Consider the following 24,670-nt stretch of genomic DNA (forward strand, 5'->3'; position numbering starts at 1 on the left):
GAGATGCTTGATCGCCAAGACTAAATGGTAGGTACATGTCTCCGAGAAGTCGTTCAACCGTCAAATTCATTTATTTCAAATGTGCTTAGTTTGCAAGCACTTTTGAAACGTCAAGCTATGATTTAATAGTAGTAATTGAAGTAAAAAACTTAAAATTAAAGTGACGATGGTTCCAAACACGACTTGGAGAAGAAGACCATTGACCATTACAAAATCAACTTTAACTTGCACTGCGGCAGTGAAAGGCTTAAGCTTTAAACGGTTGTTGGTTGGTCCAGTATATGATAGCAAATTATGGAGTTTGGATTGTGGCTTACAAGACAGCAGGTTTTGAAGGTCCAAACTCCAGACCCTCAAATCATTAATTATTTAAAGTTTTAAAATACTATTACCAGCATGGAGGCAACTTTTCCACGATTATCTTGTATGTTGGATCAAATTAGATATTCGCATTTTGTAATTTGAGTTAGGTTTGGTCTGGGCTGACCTACAGTGACTGATTCAGTCAGAGATAATCTAAACTAATATTATTAAGAGAAAAGATTTGATTGTTTGTTTACATTGACTAGCCTCTGAAACTACTGAACGGATTTGAATAATTCTTTCTTTGTTAGGAAGCAACACTATCCCCGAGTGCTATAGGCTATATTTTATCCCCGTATTCCTACGGGAATGGGAACCACGCAAGTGAAACCGCGCGGCATTAGCAACATTATAAAGGCTAAAATAGTATATAAATAGTCATTAAAACAATATCATGATAATAGCTTTATTAAAATAATTATAACGTTCACGTCCATCTGAGGCGGACATGGAAGTGATTTTTCCGTCAAGATTACCATTAGATGCGATTAAGACCGTTTCCTTCATAGTTGAATAAGAGATCATTGTTGTAGGCAGCAGTAATTACGCCTGTTTTGTATCTATTGTGTTAATACTGCATTAGTTTTCACATTGCATCCGTATTTTTATCTTTTTTATTTAATTAATTAATGGAAATATTTTATTGAATTAATTAATCATTTAATTGCGTTTTAATTGATAAGTCATTTTCATTTATTGATGATGCAGAGTTAAGTTCTCAAAATGTATTTAAATCTAGTAGACGACTACGCGAAAATTTCTGTTTTTCACAAATCACGTGTGTACCATAGATTTTTCCGAGATGAATAGTAGTAACCTATATATTTGTACATATGTTTTCTGTGCCTATAGTTAATTTAGATTTTAGGGTATAGGTATTCCATCTCTGTCCCAATCAGCCAAATCGGCTTAATGATTGCTTGTAAAGGAGTAACAAACATACACCACACATGTACAATCTTTCGCCTTTATAAAATTACTAACTGATGCCGTGCGGTTTTACCCGTGTGGTTCCCGTTCCCGTAGGCATATGTTTATAATATATAGCCTATAGCCTTCCTCGATAAATGGGCTATCTAATACTGAAAGAATTTTTCAAATCGGACTAGTACTTCCTGAGATTAGCGCGTTCAATAAAACAAAGAAACAAACTCTTTAGCTTTATAATATTAGTATAGATTATCACCATTTTCTTAAAGGTGAAGGTTTCTTAAGAGGTTACCTAAGGGCGGATGAAGTTGCGGGCATCCACTAGTAAATAAATAAAAGTGTGCGCTAACAACTAACTCTATAATATCGGGTGTCTACGAGTCATGAAAGTGACCTCCAGTAATCGACGCAGAAGCGGCCCGCGATAGATGACCGTCCAAAATTGCGCATTTAAAATGTGAAATCAGAAACAAAATTGCTCTAAACACTCATATTCTTGATGTTAGATAAATGACTTCCTGCTGCTTACGACAATGGAGCCATCATTATTCTTCGCGACTCAAGAATGGGGCGAGCTCGTGGGAGACTCTCACGATTTTATTGCGGATATATATTTTTTTGTTTGTTCTAATTAACACTTTTTGTTACAGCTTTTACCTTAATTGTTTACGATTGTATTGCAAATTTTTAACTGCTGTAAAAATAGAACGAACGGCTTTACTAACAACCTAATACCTACCTAGATACGAGATTAATTGGTGTTGTTTACGAAGCCTTTAGTTTTGAAAGAAAAATTTTCAGGCACCGCTATTATGATACCTAATTGAGAAAATGTAGGTATGTATAAGTTTGTGAATGCATTTTTTAGGGTTCCGTACGTTATAGTTTCGCCATAGTCTGTCTGTCCGTCCGTCCGTTTGTCCGCGGTTTAGCGCAAAGACAATTATTTACTGTGCTATTACTACTAGATAGCTGTAATTTCGCTCACATTAAAAAATGTGAATAAATTCGTAAAATCAAATCTTGAAAAAAATTTTTTTTAGGGATCCTTTGTAAAATATTAAGCTTATAAGAGGTAATTTTTGTTAGAGTCAAGTGTCCCAAACCTCTATCTTCACGTATTTAGTAACGGTTGTTTTTGAGTACGTGAAAAATTCACAAAAGTGGAATCTATAATGAATCTTAGTAGCAATTGCTATTTAAAGAGTAGACCACCACTACAATATAGTGAAGGTCAGGACTCGATGATGTTGGAACTGAAACACAGATGAAGGAACTTAGCCATGTGAATTAAAAGCCACAACATTTTTTTTTTGATACCTTTCTCATCTGGTACCTACCTGCCCTGGTGTAACATAGCAAGTCTCAGCTCTCAACAAACACGCAGGTATACAAAGCACATGAGACGCTAATGAAAGCCCCAGGTTCTTCATTTGAAAATAAGCTGCGTCAGATCGCTCTGGGATCTTGGTCAATCACGATTGTGTTTCAAGGTTTCAGCTCGTATTTGGTGAGCGATCGTAGAAAGAGAATCGACGTGCAACTTGGCTACAGGGCTGAACCCCCTAGAAAATATCGTTACGAACGAATGAACGAAGGGTTCGAGGATTTGGAAACACCCGGTGACTCGTATGAAACAATATTCCACTCCTTAATCCGAGTGCCAATACACATTGGGATGGTTCTGCAAAATATCAGCTTGATGCATTAGACTCGATAGATCGCCGCGCTAGAAGGATAATTGGTAATGTACCGTTGACACAGGCGAAATTGCAGACTTTGCAACATCGTCGCAATGTAGCTTGTCTGTCGGTTTTTTACCGGATATACTTTGCTCGAGTGTGCTCAGGAACTTCACCATCTAGTTCCTCCTTCCCCTTTCTACCACAAAACAGCCAGACGTCGCAAACGGTGGCATCCATATATTGTGGATGTCCAGGCAACTCGTACGAAAAGATTTGCATCTACTTTTCTAATTCGTACAGCAAAAATTTGGAATGCCCTTCCGGCGTTTGTGTTTCCTGACACATATAATTTGGACACCTTCAAAGCTAGAGTGAATAGGCATCTTCTAGTAAGCGCGCTCCAACTTAGACCGCATTAATGCTTACCATCAGGCTTAATTATAGTCAAGCGCTGGCCTATATTGCATAAAAAAAAAAAAAAAAACACACTTCCAAACGTAGGCAATTCGTTGTCCAAAATCGTAGCGTCGTTCACTGTTGTCCACTTGTATCGCTGGTATCACTTCGATGTAACTTCACTTCATTCCGAAGTTACACGACTCCCATCGTCCTGGCCGGCGCGTATTTATACAGTGACAATGTATGTAGATCATACTGGGAATGTCTATAACATCTGGAGGACATGCGTATTGTTCCGCGAAATTCGACACAAACAAGATCGTTATTGCAGATTGGAAACAACTCGTTATTTTTTTATTCTCTAAAGGTTGGCCCTTGATCTCATCTGATGGTAAGTGATGATGCAATCTAAGGCGGAAGCGTGCTTACTTGTTAGGATTAGGATGAAAATACACACCCCTTTCGGTTTCTACAAGACATTGTACCGGAACGCGAAACCTAAATCGTTTGGCGGTTAGTCTTTGCCGGTAGGGTGGTAATTAGCCACGGCCGAAACCTTTCACCAGCCAGACCTGGACCAATTAAGACAACCTCAACCAGCCCAGCCAGGGACCGAACCAAGGACCTAGTCTTGTAAATCCACCTCACACACCACTGCACCACGAAGGCCATTAAAATAGAAAAACAAAAAACAAGGCAAAACTATTGCATACGTACCTACAATAGTCCACAATCGTAGCCGACGATTGTTAGGTTGGGGTCAAATGAAAAACCAAATATTGTGACTCATGTTTACAAACACAAACGAATACAAACTTTTATTTTTAAAGCAAAGTACAACAAACATACCAAGAAAATGTCTCCAATCATGGCTTCATTAATTACAAAATTATTTATTTAGCTCAATTATATAAATATAAATCCTTTCCTTTCTTTAAATATTTTATTTAAGGTTGTCTGGAGGAGATCGCTTTTAGCGATAAGACCGCCTTTGCGCATCTTACTTATCTATTCTTTTTTTTTCTTCTCTTTTTTGTATCTTATTTGTGTGCAATAAAGTATTAAAATAAATAAATAAATAACCTTATTAATGCTGTAAATGTTATAATAACAAATCAATACAAAAGTCATATGGTAAACGGGTTTCGATGTTACTAGTGTCCCCTTGTGTCACTCTAAACAATTTAACAGTTATAGTTACAGAAGTTATAAGGAACTGTGCTGTGGTAGTTTCTTCACATACATCAATCTCAGTATATTGTTAAGGCCTTTCCCTACCAGAGGGGATCATCATTATCATCATCATTACCACTCAAACTCGATCACTGTTGAGCACGAGTCTCCTCTCCGGAAGAGGGGTTATGCCAATAGACCACCACGCTGGGCCCATATAGATTGACACACTTCACACATGTCAATCAATAAAGAAAACTCTCAAGTATGCAGGTTTTCTCCCAATGTTTTCCTTCCAAATGGTGACAGACACGTAATATTTTTTTTTTATTCGTTACAAGTTAACCCTTGACTACAATCTCACCTGATAGTAAGTGATGATGCAATCTAAGATGGAAGCGGGCTCACTTGTTACGAGGAGGATGAAAATCCACACCCCTTTCGGTTTCTACACGGCATTGTATCGGAACGCTAAATTGCTTGGCGGTACGTCTTTGCCGGTATGGTGGTAACTAGCCACGGCCGAAGCCTCCCACCAGCCAGACCTGGACAACTTAAGAAAATCTCAATCTGCCCAGCCGGGGATCGAACCCAGGATCTCCGTCTTGTAAATCCACCTCGCATACCATTGCGCCACGGAGGCCGTCAAAAAACGTGATATTTAATCTCTTAAAATGCAAATATCTGAAAGTGCATGCCCCAGACCGGATTCGAACCTACGTCCTCCGAATCGAGGGCAGAGTTCATATTCACTATCTATCTATCACAGCTCAATCGGACCATAGAGGTTGTGGAGCCTAAATCCACTATGTTGGGTATATTTTAACATTACCACGCTCTTCTAGAGGGTCACCCTCTACCCACCCTCTGAGGGTGGTAATGTTTTGACTATTTAACGATCACTTAGATAATAATGAGTGGGACCGACGACAAAGTGCTCTTCGAGGCACAGGGAAATAATACCACCAACTTCCCAATTTCAAACTGAATTAGAAAGAAAAAATAACTCATACCTATTTCATAATTTAATTTCATTCAGTCATATGAAAGCTAAAAATAAATGCTTGTTTAAGTTTTCCATTATTTGATTAATTTTGTATGTATCTATCTATTTTTTTAATCCAATTTTTTTAAATACATATAATATATCTTCGATAATAAATAAAAATCTAAATTAATGTCAACATTCCTTTTATATTTATTTGCCTCCAAAATAAGCTTCATTTTAGTATATTCATTTGTATACAAACCTACATATATTTTGATATTTACTTATCTACTTAAATGTAGAATTTTAATAATACATTTGACGCAGCTAACTACAAGTTCTATTAAAAATAAGTAGAAATGTAAGTATAACATTCAAATAATATTTTTATTGTTTATGGACGGATTATTAATAATTTAGATAAAGTTATAAATAATATTACAAATAGGCATATATCCAAAGGCGTGAAGAAGGGTTTAAACTAGGGTAAGCACTGTACGAGATATATCAAATGGAAAATTCCTTCTCCAATAATGACTTCCTAATGAGTCCTCTATATGGAAATGCATTTCTGCATCAAAGTTTGTTCCCAGGATTCGAACCCAATACGTTATTCGACCCGTAGCAGAACTGTTTTACCCACAGAACATATAGCACTGAAGTTACGTCTTTTAACCTTAGTTTAACCACTGCTAAACCAAGTGTTCGTTTGTATGAAATTTGTCACACACTGTATGTCATTTTGCGTAATCTAATGACAATGGTCACCAATGAAAAGTTAAGTAACGGCTAAATTGTATAATATCTTAAAATTTCATTTATTTTAATATTTTATTTTGACTTTATATAATTATGGTGTAAAATATAAAAACTTTTTATATTAAATAAGTTTTAATATTCACACATGTACACTATGCGAATTCATACAATATTTTTTATTCAAGCATCCATATAAAATTAAATATAACATCGCCAAAAAGCGAGACCAACTATTACACATAACAAAGCCCTACATCCTTAAAATTACGAATCGCAGGCCCTGGGCCTATAGCCAAGTGGCATTTCGATTCTCTTTCTACAAACGCTAACGCTACAAAAACTAGAAAAATGTATAGGAATGACATTAGCTATCGACAAGTCACATGATCAAGATCTGTCATTCCCATGTATTTCTAGTTTTCGAAGCGTTTGCGATCGTAGAAAGAAAATCGACGTACCACTTGGCTACAGACCCTGATTTCTAAAACGTGACGGCATTTTGCAACGAATGACTACAAAAATGACCGTCATGACTTGACTCTCATGATAAATAAGGGCCTATGATTACATTTTTCATGCAAAAACATGACACTATTATATTTATTGTTATTTCACCCGCATCGATCGTTGCTTGTTCATGTTGGTGAGCATGAGGGAGATGTATGACGTCAGCAAGTCGTCCATTTTGTATCCGAGCGACGTCTCACAGAGCAGCTTGGAGCCGCGCACCAGGTTCCCTATCGTCATGTGGAAGTACGTGTTGCCTGACGACCAATTCGAGATCCTTGTGAACGGATGTGTGACCAGAATATCCTGAAAATTTTCGATATATATTATTATTCAAAATATGCTATAAAGTCTGATTTTAGACGATCATATTACCTATAGTCTAGCAAATTCGTCGATAACACTCCTATGATATACGGGCGACAGGGGGAAAGACTGCGCGGTTGTGAAATCGTGCGTGCGGGAATGTGACGTGCATCAGTCGTGGGTTTCTCATTCATCGCTACACGCCCCCCGGCCCGCGCGCAATATCGGGTGTGTTATGAACGAAGATGTTAAGCTATAGGTAATGTATAAAAAATCATTCAACAAATCTCGAAATCTATGGATTCAGACTTCGATCGCTTGAAATTTAGCTTTTTAGAGATTTATCAGAAACGGGGAACTATTGGGAATAAAAAACCGGGATAAAAAATTTATTAGTATGTATTAATCCAGGGTTATCTATGTCCATTTAAAATTTCGACCAAATCAGTAACAAACATCCATACCATACCTATATACGCGTTTTTAATATCACTAGGAAAATGAATTCAACAGTCTTGCGTGTAAGGTGTTGTCAGATCATCAGAGTAATAATAATTAAAAGTTAAACAGGCAATTGTGGTTGGGTTTGCAATTTTTTTTTTAGATACCAGTCAGTCCAGTACAAAGTTAGTAAAGCATCTGATTGTAAAAAGAACAACGAGATTTAATGCAAGCAATTTCAAATCCCGCGCAGTTCCCTTTTTCGTAAGAATACAGGGATAAATTATAGCCTATGACAATCACAAATAACGTGGTTGTCTATTAATAAGAGAATATTCAAAATCGATTCAGTGAATCCAGAGATAACCCCTAAAACCTCAAAAGCTTTACCTCTTTTCGATATAAGTATAGATTACCTTTGACTGTGGGTGAATTAAGCTAACTCCATGCTTGTTGATAGCGATCAACAGCAGCTCCGGGTAATTCGGCTCCGTCGTTTGCTTCACCTCAAAGAAGGCGGAGCCGAAGGTCGGCCACCGGTAGATGACCTTGAGGAAGGTGATCTTGGCGTCCTCGGGCGTCATCCCCGCGTCCTGGTTGTATGACGCCACTATCGCCCTCTTCCAGTCGGCGGAACTTTGCAGCTTGATGAGGTCCGCTGGTACTAATTCACGAAGCATTTGTCTGCAAGGAAATTCGATCGATATGGAAGCTTACACAGTGGCGTGCAAAGAGCTGCTAAAATGCACTCAGTACGCCACGCCACACTTTGTACACGCCACGACAAATCTTGTGAAGACAAAATGACATAATTGTCGACCAATAGTGCCCAACCGTAAATATAGCTCGTTCCATTGGGACGAAAGATAGAGCGACATATCGGCCGCTATGCGTCCGCCTTGTCTTTTCTCTACACGTGATATGTCGTGGCGCGAATATCAAGGCTACTAGGGAGTAGTAGGTACAGATACAAAGTACGAATTAAAGAAAAAATCCGGTTTGTATAATTAATAAAAGCTCAGTTTGTACAAAATGAATCTCTATTTCGCTTCTCGATGTCGTATGCTAAGCATACATATTGTATTGTGGCTACCATTTCATGCTTGAGAAACTTTGTATATCACCATATCTACCACCACGTAATTCTAAACGTTTTAAAGAGACCTCTCATCACAGCAAATGCAGCTTGGCGACAGAAATAAGCATGGTGGACGACTTTTGCAGACGAATTCTGTCTTATAATGCTCTAACTAATTCAACTGAAACTCTTACCTTTTAAGATCGTATATGCCTCGTGTCATCTAACAACTATAATTATAGCAAGTAGGTAACACTTACGGAATGGCTTGCAATTCCTGCTTGTTGTCCCCGAAGCGTGCTCTGTAGGCCAGAGCAGCCAACCGCGCCGCCTCCTCCCGCCCGCAGCGGTGGTAGCCGCGCAGAAGCTTTGGCAACTCCTGGTGGAAGTGGAATATCACGTCCGCGGCTCTGTCTTTGCCCGGCACCGTATTCGTCCACAATTTTTTCATGAAGAACACCTGTCGAATCAATTTTTTTTTTATTTAAATAACGATTAAAATTTGGTTTAGGTCATATTTATGTCACTAGAAGAATGTTGTTTGGTTACCTACTTACGTAATAACTTAAGACAGAAGATCTCTGAAGTAGGGAGTAAGGGCTGAATAAATTAACCGACCTTAATCCTTGAAATACCACAAGGATTTCACAAATTTTGAAGCGAGAGTTTTTTGCAAATAATCTTTTTGATGGCCAAAAGGTACCTAAATGTATTTTTAGACAATTGAGTTCTACTCTCTTAATTATGATAATAATTTTATAATCGACCACTCACCTGATATGTAAATTGTGGTGTTATGCCATCTCTCGTCGGCCGTGCTTTCTTAATCCAATCTGTGAGATGTCGCACGAAATCGAAGAAGAAGTCGCCCTCTGGCACCGATATAACCTTATCAGCTATCTTAACAAATAAACTAAAACCCTCACTAGATCTGAGATTCAGTCTCTGCGCTATGTTTTGACAAAAGTCCTTTGCTCTCGTCGAAGAGTCGACTTCAAACGCTTCGTCCGTGTCGTCGGGGAAGTAAACCTTATGAAATATTTGAGTGGTTTTATGTTGAATTGCTTCTACTTCTACTTGATGAGGGGGATATTTTCTTTGGCCGTTTCTCAAAGTTTTCTGCAGTCTCTGTAAGGAATCTTGGGCTATTGGATATCTTCTTGTTCTAAGGAATAAAGTTAATTCTCTAAGTAGACCCTGACTGCATGCGAACAAACCAGTGGCGAGCCACATCAATTCCCAACCTCTTTCTTCTGACATCCTATTTCTGTTGTCTGTCAGTTGTTTCATTAATTGACAATATATTTCGTCTCTTAAAATTTCGTGTTTTAGTGGGCCATCAAAAATGTGATCTGTGTATTCGTTTCCTATTCGAGGACGTTTTGATGGAAGGTCTCCCATATATTTAACAATAGCAGTGAACGCAAAGCATGCCTCTTCGGCTAATTCTTCTTTAGCCTGTAGCTTTTTGAGTAATGGTTGCTTTATAGGTTCCCTGGAATGTCGCCACAATTCCTCGGCGCCTCGTTTTGCTGTTGACAATGTAAGGGCTTTAGATGTGGTCCTCTTTGGTGGTAATCTAAAGTGATCCATTGCATATTCTAATAAAGTGTGGGGCTTGTCCCTTGTTTCCGTTCCATTAAACGTGCTAGTAGGTGCACGTCTGCCATGCTGTGCACCCTCTTGACAAAACAAAGTCAATATATCGGGTGGAGGCTTTGTAAGAGCTGGCAAGACATATACAGTCTCTGCAGGAAAATCTCCTCTTTCCATGGTCCTTTCACACCGTCCAATACACCATCCATTATTTAGCACTGACTCTCCTGTACTTTCTTCTTCTAAAATAATAAGATCTCCTTTTTGGAAAGTCAAGAAACTAGAACCTTCTCCAGGTGCCTTGTAATCTTGTAAGGCAATAACATATTTTGACCTTTTTTTAAGACCTTCTAAGAAATAAACTACTAAATCTCGAATGTCTTCTGCATTTGGGCTTTGGAAAGTAAACTCTTCACCACGAACTGTAGATAAGCTGAATGTTTGCGTGAAAACTTTATTAGTTTTTTGACTTGCAACCGTTGTTATTTCCGGAAACGATAGTTCAAGTAACACTTGCTCCTGATCATCAACGACATAAACTCCTGTCCAGTTGACCGCTATAATTACATCGTTTTTAGGTAAATTTGGTCCTGAATTTCTATAAGCCTCATAAAATCTAGAGAACAATAAAGGCCACTTGAATTTAGCGTAACTAACTACGTCTTCTTTAACTCTATATGCAGGAACTTTTTCTTTGACATAATAACTCTTTTTATATGCTTGTACTACAAGTGCACCCCATCGATCAACGGCTTTTTCAACCCCCGTCAGGCAGTAATCGGGAATGTAATTCGGCAACAATGTATACAGTCGTTCTGTGTTCATATCTTGTCCATACTCTATGTAATACTGCTGAGCGGCAATCATTGCTAAATCTTCTTCTTTATCACACCTGTATTCTCCAAATTTTACACCTCTAACTACTTGTTGATAAATTAGATTTGTAGCCACCTGATCTTCGGTAGGGTCATGCCACGGAGCAAATATTTCTTTCCTAAAGAATAGTCTCCAAGGAGCGTTTCGTTCCTGTGCTCCCTGTTCTTTGGCGTACTGTTCACATTGTGATATTGCATCCATTACGTGATCGCCTCCACTTCCAAGTGAACTTACTTTATCAAATAGTGCTATGTATAAGGAAAATCCAAATTGATCACGTAACGCGATTTTATCCGATAATTGGTTACACAACTCCCTTGCGGTTGTTGCTGAATCAGCTAACAATGTTTTCGTGTTGCCGTCCATAAAAGTAATAGGTAACATGATGGGTTTTTTAGATTTAGTAGCTTGAAGCTCCAACCACGATGGCGGTTGATTTCTTGTCCCATTGTTAAAAGTTCTCTTAAGACGGTCTTCACAGTACGGCGCATAACCAGGGGGGCCTTCTCTGATAAATGCTCTGAGGTAATTTACAAATTTTTCACTAGGAGCGAAACATCCAACGCACAATGATAGCAAAATCCATCCACGAGCGTGAGATGATTTGGAAGGATTGTTTGTTAATTGTTTACATATTTGGCAGTATATTTCGTCCCTCAATTCGGCGCGCAATATGCCGTGTCCAATAATAAAATGAAGTTTCTCTAAATTCGACGTCGGCCGGGATTCGAGCCACGATTGATAGCTGTCAGCGGTATATTCCTCGTCCTATAACAATCAGTGTCCATTAATTTAGAACTTTCTTAAAATATTATTTAGACAATTCGTATTCAATATAATATTTACCTGTAATTTGCGCCTGACATCTTCCCCTAGTTTGTTTTTCCTCTTCAGTGTTAATGATACTAACTTGTGTCTAATCGATCTTGGCTTTTGTTTATTGAGATAAGCCTCAGGGTCAACGCCCATCATTTGCGCTTCCTGGAATTCTTTAGATCTTATAAAGTTTCTACCGAGAGTTGCTGTTACTTTAGACATCACCGAGGTATTATCTCTATCCATAGTATGATACCTTGGCTCTGCAAGGTCTCCAGTAAAGCGTAGTATAGTGATCCATAACGCTTGGGCAGCCTAAAATAAACAAACAATATTAACATTAATATTTGTAATATTGTAGAAACATATTACAATACTAGGGCTATTTATCTATTACGAGTATATAATCTATCATCTCATTTAATCTCAAACTATGAATACATAATTTATGCAATTATAAATCAATTAGTTAAGGTACGAAGTTTCATTAATTTATAATTATAGACTACGAAGACGATAAATACCTCGTATCTAAACAAATTTTCATCAATTATTTTATTTGTAAATCAACGATTTTGTGAAATGCTCGCGACTTTACATAAAATTGTTAATTTTTCTAAACGAATATGAAATTATAATGAACTTCGTGTAGGGGTCTTTCTCTTAATATATTTTGACCATTTTATTTACTTTTACTAAACTTCTGTGTTTTACATGCTTAAAAATTATAACAAAAGTTGTTGTTTAATATAGATAATTGATACGTTTTGGCGTAAAATCGAGACGGGCGTACAAAATTTCTAAACAACAACAGCGTTTGTGATTAAATCCTATAATTTTATTTATTAGTTACTGAAATATGCATATTCATTGCTATAAAACTACTTACTAATTGATCTCCCTGTGTATGTAATGGCAACAATGGGTGTTTCAGTGGTTTTCTCGAGTACTGGTGTGTGACGTTCCCTTGGAAATAAGTTGCTGCAAATTTCTGGAATTTAAATTCTGACAGATCCTCCTCATCTTCAGACGTTGTCTGCATTGGCGTTACCATCTGGAAACATGAGATTAGAAATATATTGTTTTGTAAACGCTTTTTTACCTTAGGAAAAGCTATAGTAGCTTACTAACTATACTATTAGAAAAACTAGCTATAACTAATAAGAACTAACATTATTCGAAAAGGTCTATTAAAAAGTAAATGAAATTTGCCCAAAGGATCAGCCTGGCTGTCCAGCGCGGAAATGCAGCCAGTATTCTTGCCACCATTCCACGTGGGCATGATTTGTATAGTTATTAGGATAAGTTAGCTTAAGTTCCTTGTTGTATTCTTTCTCAATAAAAAAAAAAGTTTAGTAACAATTTATTTTCAATCAAACGGCGGACGTTTACACCTAAAGAATCTTTGTGTTGTTTAAATTTTTCTAATATTCATAGTCATTAAGAATCTGTGTCAATATTATATTTATATGAACACTTAATTCGATTGCGTCACCAATTCCGTCTAAGTCATTTATTACTTAATTTAAGTATAAATAATGCATTTAGTTTGTTAATATATTTAGTTGCATGAATGTTTGTTTGTTTGACTTATTAAGCAGATTATTTACCTCCTGTTGATCAGCTCTCAACTGTGGCAGATCACTAAATATAGAAGTGTCTTTCGGCGCGGGCGCTTCGCTACTGGAATCAGGTAGGAAGTCAAACATGGCCTCCACAAGTTTACTGTCATCTACTGGCTCGTCTTGCTTCCGAGCTGCTTCTTGTAACAAAGTCCTCTTTGCTTCTAACTGCCGCTTCTCTTCTAGAGCCAGCTCTGCGTCGCGACGTTCAAGCTCGTACATGCGTTCCTGTCGACAAGGTCATATGTTTTATTAAAATTCTTTATTGTACGAGTATGCACAGATGTTTTAGCGAATATTTGTAAGAGTGAGTGACTATAAAAGAACATGAGATTGAATTACTTTTTGTGAGACTTAGACCTCGACTTGACGTTGACTTGAGAGAGACAATGAGATCAGGGGTTACAACAGATCTGCGTCTTGGTGACGTAAGAACTTATTAGGGGCATCTTCGCTATGTAGAGATCAAGGATGCACAGAAACAAATAACTAATAGTTATTCGTCTGGACCTATACGCAATATAGACAAAAAATCATTCTATGCAATATTGGTCCCGACTGTTTTCTAATTCCCTCTACACTTCTGGGAAAAACTTTTTTTTTATTTTTAGTTTTTATATTTTTTTCAGTCGGGTTTATTTTTATTGTTTTTTTTATTATCGAATGGCAACATGGAAGTTGTTCGACCAATGATGAAATGGGCTTCTTTATAATTTTATATGCATTTTGTTCTTAAAGTTACCCTAGACTCTACATACTTCCTTACTAGCATAAGAAATCCAATTACAAGATAAGCCGTTTAGTGTTAAGTTACATTTAGTTCGACATTTACGGCACAGTTTTACTAGCTGCTTCATATATGGGAGATCCCAGGTTCGATTCTTGGCTCAGGACAATTTATAAATTTATAGTAGGTATTAACCGTAGCTACCGCCCAACCGACAAACACGGACCAATTTAGCGGTGCAGTAATATACTAAGTACCAACCAAGGTTTTATTTCCTGTTGTAAATATGCAAGATTTGTAGCTCCAAAAATTCTGCAAGATTTAATCCCTAGGGCTGGAACGTTATAGGAGGACGAATAATCTAAGAGTGTGAATCTCTTATGCTGTGAGACACCCTTCCGCTTACGCTTTTGCTTAAGTAAAAGGACACAAGGGGTAAATTGTCTAAATGGCCTTCAACAGGTCATTTAGACAACCTTCCCCTAATTTTGACCCCATCCTTTTTCTTGCAGTCCTTTACCATCAAGTGAAATCACACACGCTAGCCAAATAGTACGTAAATAATTATTCTATTAAAACTAGTGAAAGTTGCTGGATGACATACATCGGCTATACTTGCCCAGCTATTTAAATCCAGTTTCCTTTTAAAGTCACAATTACAGTCATCGAATGAACTAACAGTTTCATAAGTAAAGTTTGACCACATTTTTTTAAACAAATACAGTATAAAATTGACACGACCGATCGGGTGTAGTGTTAGTCGAAACTAAATTAAGTCGGGTTCGGTTAACTTGATTGCACCGTACCGAGCGTTAGCCAACCGCATCCAGGTCGCTAGGCATTGTATAACATACATGGTCGATTAGGATCGATGTAGTTACGTAAACTTTGGATATATCAGGTGTATCTACGGTTTTAGGTAACGCGGTGTTAGTAATTTTTAGTACCTAATTCTAATACAGTTCTGGTCCATTCACTTTTATTACCGTTTTTACTGATAAACAATAAATTGTAGTAATTAATGTTTGTAATCCAGCTTAAGTATATGTAATTTGAGTTTCACCGCGCGGAAGTTGAATAGTGATGCAGTACGTATTACGATACGTAAATTCAATAACATACTATGAAAAAAAGTACAACTAACTCTGAATTAAAATTTATTTATTTCAATAATCCTACAAGCTACGTCCGGTCTTCTTGGACACTGCCCCATTGTCCCAAAGTGTGTGTGTGGAAAACAATGCTTTTTTTCTAAAATGGCGTGAAATTTAATTGTTTTTGGGTGTTTTTGGATGCTTACCATCCACTGCTTAGTCACTTTGATGTCTGAGTTTATCGACAACAACAAATAAATAAATAAATTTTTAGTATGAAATAAAATAAATAAAAATAAAACATTTTTTTATGCAAAATAAAAGGTATTTTTTTGTTTTTATTGACTTTTCTCATAGTTAAAATATTTTTAATTTTTAAGTCAACTTACCCTGAAATTGTAATTACGACTACACACTTAGGAGAGTTCAAAATGCTCCACAAAGTAGCACAGACAAACATACTTACGAAAATACAAAAGATATCTAACTAAAAATACTTTTTTTTTGTTACAATAATTTTGTATTTGTGTTTGCCGATATTATCAGTAAAGATCAATGGTAAGATATTATAGTTAAATGATTATTATGCTTTCTGTTTTCGCAATCTAGTCAATCTTAGATGGATTATAACCTGACGCGATTAGCGATAGAAAAGCAATTAAAACTACATTATATTTTGCAATCTTTCTGGAATTCCGTAGTCAAATCATTGTCTCGCGTTCTAGTACAATATGATATTTTTATGTTCATTCTTTGGCTTGTGAATTCTAAAATCCTAAAATAGTTTGAGTATTTTGCATGGAAAAATGCTAAAGCATATTAGAATTCTCCTCACAATACGCGCCGTCTCAAGAATCACTGCCTTCTGTATCCGACTCTTGATCCAACAGTTAGGTAGATAGAATAAGACCATTGACAACAGCTCATATCGTTATTGTAAATATTATATTCGATTCAATTTATTATAATTATATTTGAATAAGTATTTAAAAAAAAATAGAACCGACTTCAACAACAAAAACGTACCCATGAAAAATCCCAACGAAATATAGCATTTTAATATATTTTACTAACTGCTCTGTTTTATTAGACTTTGAACTTTATTTCTATAGGGTCCCAAACATAAAATGCACTAACAACGAAGTTTCAATGGAAACCAGAGATGTCACAGCACTGTAACTTTACAGAACGCGACGGCATTTTGAAGGTGATGCCAAGCCTTTATATTTATAGCTATTCATTCAAAGCGTTAGTTTCTTAGACATTTCAGAAATGACATAAATTAACAATACACGGGCTTGGCACTGACTATCCTTTTCAACAAAAACTACAGACCCCAACCCATTTTTAGTCAGTTGTAAAATAAAAGCATACCCTGTAGTTCTGTTCCGCTATCTCCTTCGCCCGCGTGTTGCCCTGGTGCTGAAGTCTCTGCTCCTCCTGTCTGCGGAGACGCAGCGCCTCGTTGTGCGCGATGGCTTCCTGCTTCAGTCGCCGGTAGCGCCGCATCGCGATGAGGCGACGCACTTGGCTCTGGATCTTGACGATCGCCCACATCTTGTGGCCGTACGAGCGACGGACTAGGTACCCGCGTGCTGCTGCCTGAAGAGATTTACGAAAATCATTAGTTTCTTGTCAATAAGCCTCAACAGCTCAGTGGTAAAGGACTAATCACCAGGAGGTGGAAGTTCAATCGCCGCCCGCTGGACTATTGTCGCACCCACTCCTAACACACTAATTAGACGGGAACGGGAATATAGAATAAAAAAATAAATAATAATTCTTCAGGCTCATCTCCCACATACTTTTTTGTTTTCCCTGACCAGTCCCTAATAACTTTATCGAAGTTTTCTAACCAAAATGATGCCACTCCTAATTGGAAAAATACTCGGATAATCTGGATTCTGAGATCTGAAAAATCAGACTAGAATATAATCATTATTACTATTTTACAATTACTAGAGAAAATTTGTTCGTTTTTTGTCTATTTCCTCTATTTTTTAGATCACCTACCTTTTGTAACTTTCCCTGACTTGACTATACAGAATAGTGTTCATAAGTCAATTTTTATAAAAGACGATCGTGCATGACGCAAACTTCAAAACATAAACCTATTGAAACATAATTTACCATTATCTTATATCAAAATGATTACCATATTTTTTGAATAACATGCATACAATATAAATGAAAAAATTAATTACTATAAGTACGAATCATTTACTTACTTGCAATGAAACAATGTGTCCACGCAAGTGTCGGAACCGATGCGCTAAAACTCTGGCACGTATCAAAGCTTGCAACCTCGCGTATCCCACCTTCATTTTGTTATACCGAATTCTTTGCAGCTTTCCGCGCCAATGGCGCTGAATCAAAATAGCTGCCGCTCTCATTTTCAAGAATCTTCTGCGATACACCCACCCACGAATAGATCGTTGCAATATCAAAATTTTTCTCGTTAATACCCTGTCTCTTTCTTGTTCGAGGAACAAGTCATGTGCATCCTTCAGAAATACTTTGGTATGTCCCAACTGATAGTCTGATTTACCCAAAACGGTTGCACAAATTTTCGAGGTCGCAGCTCGGCAGTCTGTCTTATGAGCTGGAGGCACTCCTGATATCAAAAATCTATATCTTTCAACAAATTCCTTAAAACTGTGCCTAATTGGATATCCAGCTCGCCTAATTCTAATGGTTTCCATCATTCCAGAATACCTAAGTTGCCTACAGCATAGACCTCGATCAAACATCATGGGTTTCTTAAATTCATTTGGCTTTATACAGCGAATGAAAAATGGTTGACATGATCCTAAAGTTCTCATTAATAAGTCTAAAGATTTCTTGAACTGGGTTGAAAGAGTTGGCGTCCGTTTTCGTGTTTCCGAACCCATAACGATGTCTTCTTGGAATATTTGTTGTAGGAACTTATTTGTAGAAATATGAATCAACTGTAACAAGTCAGCGCTGAAAGTGTCCCGATTCTTTTCAAGAAATCCTCTGGTATCGTAAAAAACTATACCGGCGAAATGATTTAAGCCGAAGCTAGTATTTATATCTGATTTTGGTTTCAGGTAATTTCTATGGAGTCCATGTGTTTTATGTAACTTAGCTAACATAGTTTGATCCGTTCCTTTTGGAAATTTTGATTCCTCGTCTATTAAAGCCATTATGTTCAACTGTTTAAGGGCAATCAAATCTAAGGCATCTTGGTTATCAACAAATTCTATATGTTGCCAATTTATGCCCTCATGATTATATTCCTCTTGTTCTAATTTGAATATATGTCTAACGAAAAATTGTTGAAGATTTTCATTGGCGAAATTTATACAGAATTGCTCGAAACTGTTTTGATCAAAGTTTTCAAAACCAAAGATGTCAAGAACTCCTATTGCGGTCCGCATAGTAGCTTTGGGTCTATAAATAGCTGCATTTATTTTTCTTACTATAGTCACGAAAAGACGTCCGTAAATTCCTTTCACAAAAGCATCTCTAATATCAACAGATTGGTCTCTACTTAGTGTTGACACAACGGTTTCTCCATGTGCAAACAGTGTTTTTCTTGTTAACGCTTGTATTAACGTTTGAGTTGGTACCCCTAATAAACTTGCCACTCTTTTAACATTTCCCTGTTCTATAATCTCAGTGGCGTCCAAATTATCTACGACAGTTGCCTCGTATTTGATATTTCCACAGTGTAAGACAGCTGCTAACAGTTTCAATATTTCCCATATTTCCGATTCGGTGAACAGCAAAACTTTCATTGCAGATCGTATATCTGCAAATTCAGCTGAATCATCTCTGCCTTCACATGTGAAACTGTTGCCCTAAAAAGAAGAATAATATTAGTTTTATTTATGGTCTTCTCTTAATTCTGTTATAAAATATGTATTCAAATTATGACGATAGGTTCGAGTTTTTATTTTATTATCATAATTATAAACAGAAACATTTCTGCGGTAATCAAGCCACCAGAAATAGGATTATGGGAGTCATCAATTCCATCAGGAATGAAGTCAAGGTCATCCTTGACCAGAATCCATAAGGATTCTTGCTATGATAAGCAAGAGACCTGATGAATCGACGCTGCTTCCCTGGGAACTAAACTATACTAACTGGGAAGTAGTGTGGGCCCTACTTGCGTTGACATACTCATTGACTCCGTGCATGTCAACCCAATCAAATCAGGAAGACAGAATGAATACTGAAAGCCGCAGCAGAGAAAGTTGATACCGGTAAGTGGGTCAAGTATGCCTCTCTGATCGAGAGTTACTTATTTGTTCCTTCTGCCGTGGAGGAGCCTTGGGCTATGGAGTTGCAGTGCATAATATTTTTCCGCTATATTTAACCGCGGCTTATTGCCTTGGCTGGTGGGCTGTATAATTTGTGTGCAAATGAACAGTCTGGCTATACAACGCGGAAATACAGCAAGTATTCTTGCAATTCCAGATGATAATTTGTTTGTATAACTATCAGGATTGGTTAGCTTAAGTTTCTTATTATTTGTTAATTAATACTTACTCCCGATAAATACCGGTAATCCGAAGGCTCCCCTAAATCCAACTTTTTCTTCTCTTCTTTAGATAAACCAGCCAATAAACAGTAGAACACGTGGTAATTCCTCTCATCTGTTCCTTGGAAGACTATTCTTGATTTCTCTAGTAAATATTGTTCTATTTTAGCACCCTCTATAACACCATTGCTATTGAAATGAATGTCGATGTATTTTCCGAAACGTGACGAGTTATCATTCCGCACAGTTTTTGCATTTCCGAAAGCTTCTAAGATTGGATTAGCTTCTAGGATCTGAAAAGGAAATGATATTATTAAAAAAAACTCAATTAAATACAATATGTATACGACAGCTGACTAGTATTCATGTCGTTTTTGTGTTGATCGATTTCATTGTAGCATGACTGAAATTACAATTGAATTGTTAAACATTGTGAATTTATTCATGACTTGTGAACCGTTAACAAGTTTACTTATGCCTGACCAACCGGCTCTATTTTGCTTTTTCAAAGACTATTGACATTTTAGGAGCATTTGTTTGAATAACAATACTGACATTCAATTAGAAATATGTGTGTAATTATGAATTAGCGGCATACAGTAATACTAATCATTACAAAGTTATCGAGAAAATTGATATGAAGTGTAAGAAAAGGCTTTATTAGTAAACTTTATAATTGCGTGATTTTAGATGCTAACTGAGGTTTAATTAATTTGTTTCTATTCATCACTATAATCATCATCATCATCATCATCATCATCATCATCATCATCATCATCATCATCATCATCATCATCATCATCATCATCATCATCACCATCATCATCATCATCATCATCATCGTCATCGTCATCGTCATCTTCATCGTCATCGAAAGCACTATCAAGCATTATGATTTTAAGTCGCATCATCGATCAATTAATCTTTGTCGCTGACTTTGGTTTTTCTGCGGATGGCCTTTGTTTCTATTTTATCATTGCAAATTGTATGGCTAGCATGTGTAAACGCACCTGTTGCTCTATCCAAGAATGTTTCCCACTTATCGCCGCAAGGTACTGCAGAATCAACTTCGTGGATTCAGTCTTTCCTGCGCCCGATTCTCCACTGATCACAATGCACTGGTCCTGACCGTACCGCCGCATATGTGCATACGCATTGTCACCTATCGCGAATATGTGTGGTGGCAGCTCCCCGATTTTTCTTTCTTTGTATAACTTAATTTGGTCCGCTGTGTAAATTGGTAATATTTGGTATGGATTTACCGCTACCAATATAGAACCCGTATAAGTCTGGAAAAGATAAAATAGATTTATTATTAAACAGTATTTTACGGTATTTTATACCGGTGTGTAGAAAGTACGTCCTACAAACATTTATTAATGATACGTGGCTGACATTAGGATCACCTTTTTTCTTTCAAAAAGTATTTTTGCCCTAATCCTATTAGTAAGCTGATTTCTAATTTACACACTCTGCTTAAAAGAGGTTATGTCCAACTGTGATGCTGGATTTCGGCCTATTTTAAACAGTGCCAGCCTACTCTTTTTTTGGCTTTCTGCATCTAATCGATACACAGCCACCTTCCTGATGTCATCAATCCACCTAGTTGCGTCCCACACTCCGCTTTCCGAGACGTGGTCTCCACTCAAGAACCTTACGACTTCAACGATTATCGGTCGTCCGACAGACATGACCACCCACTTCAATGTACTAGCCCTGAGAACTATGTCGGTTCGTACTTTCTAGGTCCAGTAATGTATCAAAAATGGTGTCCTTTAAAAATGATAAGACTTACATAGATGAGATTCTCGTTATAGCGAATGAGCAGGTTCCTCAAGATGCCCGCCTCGTGCAGGTCGCCGAGGGAGATCATGTCCTCGACGCCGTGCACGGAGGTGGCGTGCATGGCCTTGATGCGGCGCTCCGGCGGCAGCCATTGCTCCTGGCCGTCGTCGTCGCGTACGCGGATCCGGCGCCCCTCCGCCGCGAGCACGCGTGCGCCGATGGCCACGTCGAACTCGCGCCCGGACACCGGCTCGATCCATATGTAATCACCCTGGAATTTAAACAACTAACGTTATAACTATGAATTTTATCATCACCAACATCATTATCATCATCAACAGCATCATAATCATCATCATCATCATCATCATCATCATCATCATCATCATCATCATCATCATCATCATCATCATCATCATCATCATCATCATCATCATCATCATCATCATCGTCATCATCGTCATCATCGTCATCATCGTCATCATCAGACTATTTTAACGATCATTTATAGTGCTAAGAACAATGAAGTTGTATGAAGTCGATGCAATAACCTTTGGGTACAAAATTACAATCAACTATTGACTACTGTCAAGACAAACTTTAGCAAAAAATATACATATAATATAGTATACCTAAAGTCAATTTAGAACCTCCTTGTTTTTTTGAAGTAGTTTTAAAAAGCTCATCCGCTATAAAAGGTACTTTCATAGGTCTGCACGGCTATTCTGTAATGATGTTTAGTACAACTCGCAAGTGCGAGATTAGAATTCACCTTTATGTCTCTCTGTCTAACACGATACTGTGGAAAGAGAAAAATAGATGTGAATCCGAAACTCGCCATTCCGAGTTATACAAAACATGGTTACAGAATAGTCCTCCAGGTTGTCACTAACCACTAATATTATCAATGAGTCAATCGAGTATGCCATGGGAACAAATGCTACTTGATATTTAAAAATTGATAGCCTGTCAAATATGGATTAAAATGACCCACATATAACTTCTAATTTGTTTTTTTTTAATCATCTGTCATAAGTACATAATCCACACTGAGACTTTAACAGCTTATAGTGTCAAAAGCTTTGATACTTATCGCTATTACATAACGTTGTGAATCTTGTATCGAGAAACGAAATATGATGAGAGCCTGTAATAGTCAGACATGCCTCATTTTATGAAAGCTGAAAATTTGTCAATCTATTGCTCCTACCATAAGTAAGTAGTCAATTAAGGAGATGGTATTGGAAGGTAGCAAGTTTTAAGGGACCAAATCTTTAACTGTTTATTTATAAAACGTATAATTTTTATATTTTGTTATATATCATGAGAAATTCTGTCTCCAGTCGCCAGACCCTTAACTTCGTGAAAAAACCTTCTGTAGAGACCCTTATAATTTGATCTTTTTGACTCGTATATCGGAATTGCCGTGAAGCTAAAAGACTGAAGACTTGGACATGATATCTCATAGTATACCGAGGTATTATATGAGAAAAGAATGGAAATATTGAAAAAATCTATACTTAGTCAGGTCTGGACCCTAGAAACCTGCTATCGTCTTAAGCCATAATCCCAAGCCAACTCCATAAGTGGCTACTGTACCTGCCCTGTCTATGGTATAGGAGCATAGGCTGACAAATTTTCACTAATGTTTGTTTTTTCCATATCTTTTAAATTTGACCAACTAGCGGACGGACGCGACTTCGTCTGCGTGGAATTCAGTTTTTCAGAAATCCCGCGAGAACCTTGGATTTTTCCTTTCCTTTTTTTGAAAAGTAGCCTTTGTGTTAATCCAGACTATAATCTATCTCTACTTCAAATTTCAGGTGATTCGGTTCAGTAGCCGAGGCGTGAAAGAGTAACAAACATTCATACCATCAAAATCATTAGGTTTTCGCAAATCTCGGGAATTTTTTGGGGATAAAAAGTAGCCTAATAGTAGTAGTATTAATCCAAACTAAAATCTATTTCCATTCTCAGCCATATCGCTTCAGTAGTAGCGGCGTTAAAGAGTAACAAATATCCAAACAAACATACATCCATACAAACTTTCGCGTTTATAATATTAGTAAAATATTTCCATTCCCCTCCAACTAGCCGAGAAATACTGTATTAGGAGTGCGGGGCTCGAACCACCAACCCCTCAGTGATGAGTCCGACCGCTCTTACCGTTAAGTTATTAAGTTAGTTAGTCTAGAAGTTTGTCTGGCTATCGCAGGTTCTTAGTCCAAAACTAAATAATGAATTCGTCGGCCGTCTGATAACCGGAACTGAGACAATGCTCGCTAGTTGACAGTATCGAATTTGATAGAAAGTGTGCATATGAGCCGCTACTTATCCAACTGCACGATCACGTTTCGCGACTATTATCTCAACTTGGGTGAAAGTAATCGCTTAAATTAAATAATATTCTAATTGTTTATTTAGTTAGGCAATAGTTGCTTGGGTTGCTTGCGTGATACGAGTCTCTAACATAGAACTACAAGCAGTAAGAAGTTACCTACAAAAGAGTAATTACGAGTAGGTAATTTGATGTTTGAGTATTTGATGAGCCGTGATAGCCCAGTGGATTGTGGACGTGGACGTCTGCCTTCGATTCGGAGGGCGTAGTTTCGAAATAGACCGGGGCATGCACCACTAATTTTTCAGTTATGTGCATTTTAAGAAATTAAACATCACGTGTCTCAAACGGTGAAGGAAAAACATCGTGAGGAAACCTACCATACCTGAATATTCCTAATTCTCTACGTGTGTCAAATCTGCCAATCCGCATTGGACCAGCGTGGTGACTCGAGCTCAGCAGTGAGCCGAATTAATAACAATATAGAACTCTACGCAACTATATTCAAAGTACCGACTTCTTCACAATTCTCACACTACGATATTTATTTGCACACTACTGTAGATGTAAGTTTGTATTGGAATAACATTATATTATTTCAATACCAGTGTTAACATATATTATTATATCTAACCCGATATAGGATAGATCTTCCATAGTTATACCAGCAGAATTAA

The 24,670-nt window shown here is 37.3% G+C and overlaps 1 protein-coding gene across 2 annotated transcripts in view; it reads right to left on the minus strand.

Annotated features, from left to right (window-relative positions):
- Positions 1 to 5,562: 5,562 nt before the first annotated feature.
- LOC112052239 (myosin-VIIa) overlaps positions 5,563 to 24,670 on the minus strand; it is a 45,724-nt gene continuing 26,616 nt past the window's right edge. For both annotated transcript variants that reach the window (XM_052891331.1, XM_024091246.2), the window contains exons 3-14: positions 21,666 to 21,926; positions 20,881 to 21,159; positions 19,879 to 20,163; positions 17,589 to 19,184; positions 16,735 to 16,962; positions 13,528 to 13,767; positions 12,807 to 12,971; positions 11,948 to 12,232; positions 9,404 to 11,869; positions 8,890 to 9,089; positions 7,968 to 8,235; positions 5,563 to 7,110 (exon numbers count right to left, since the gene is read on the minus strand). In XM_052891331.1, coding sequence (XP_052747291.1) covers positions 6,904 to 7,110; positions 7,968 to 8,235; positions 8,890 to 9,089; positions 9,404 to 11,869; positions 11,948 to 12,232; positions 12,807 to 12,971; positions 13,528 to 13,767; positions 16,735 to 16,962; positions 17,589 to 19,184; positions 19,879 to 20,163; positions 20,881 to 21,159; positions 21,666 to 21,926 — 6,480 coding nt within the window. In that variant the 3' untranslated portion in view covers positions 5,563 to 6,903. The remainder of the gene's footprint in view (positions 7,111 to 7,967; positions 8,236 to 8,889; positions 9,090 to 9,403; positions 11,870 to 11,947; positions 12,233 to 12,806; positions 12,972 to 13,527; positions 13,768 to 16,734; positions 16,963 to 17,588; positions 19,185 to 19,878; positions 20,164 to 20,880; positions 21,160 to 21,665; positions 21,927 to 24,670) is intronic.

The sequence above is a fragment of the Bicyclus anynana genome, chromosome 3, assembly GCF_947172395.1.
Source record: "Bicyclus anynana chromosome 3, ilBicAnyn1.1, whole genome shotgun sequence".
NCBI lineage: Eukaryota > Metazoa > Arthropoda > Insecta > Lepidoptera > Nymphalidae > Bicyclus > Bicyclus anynana.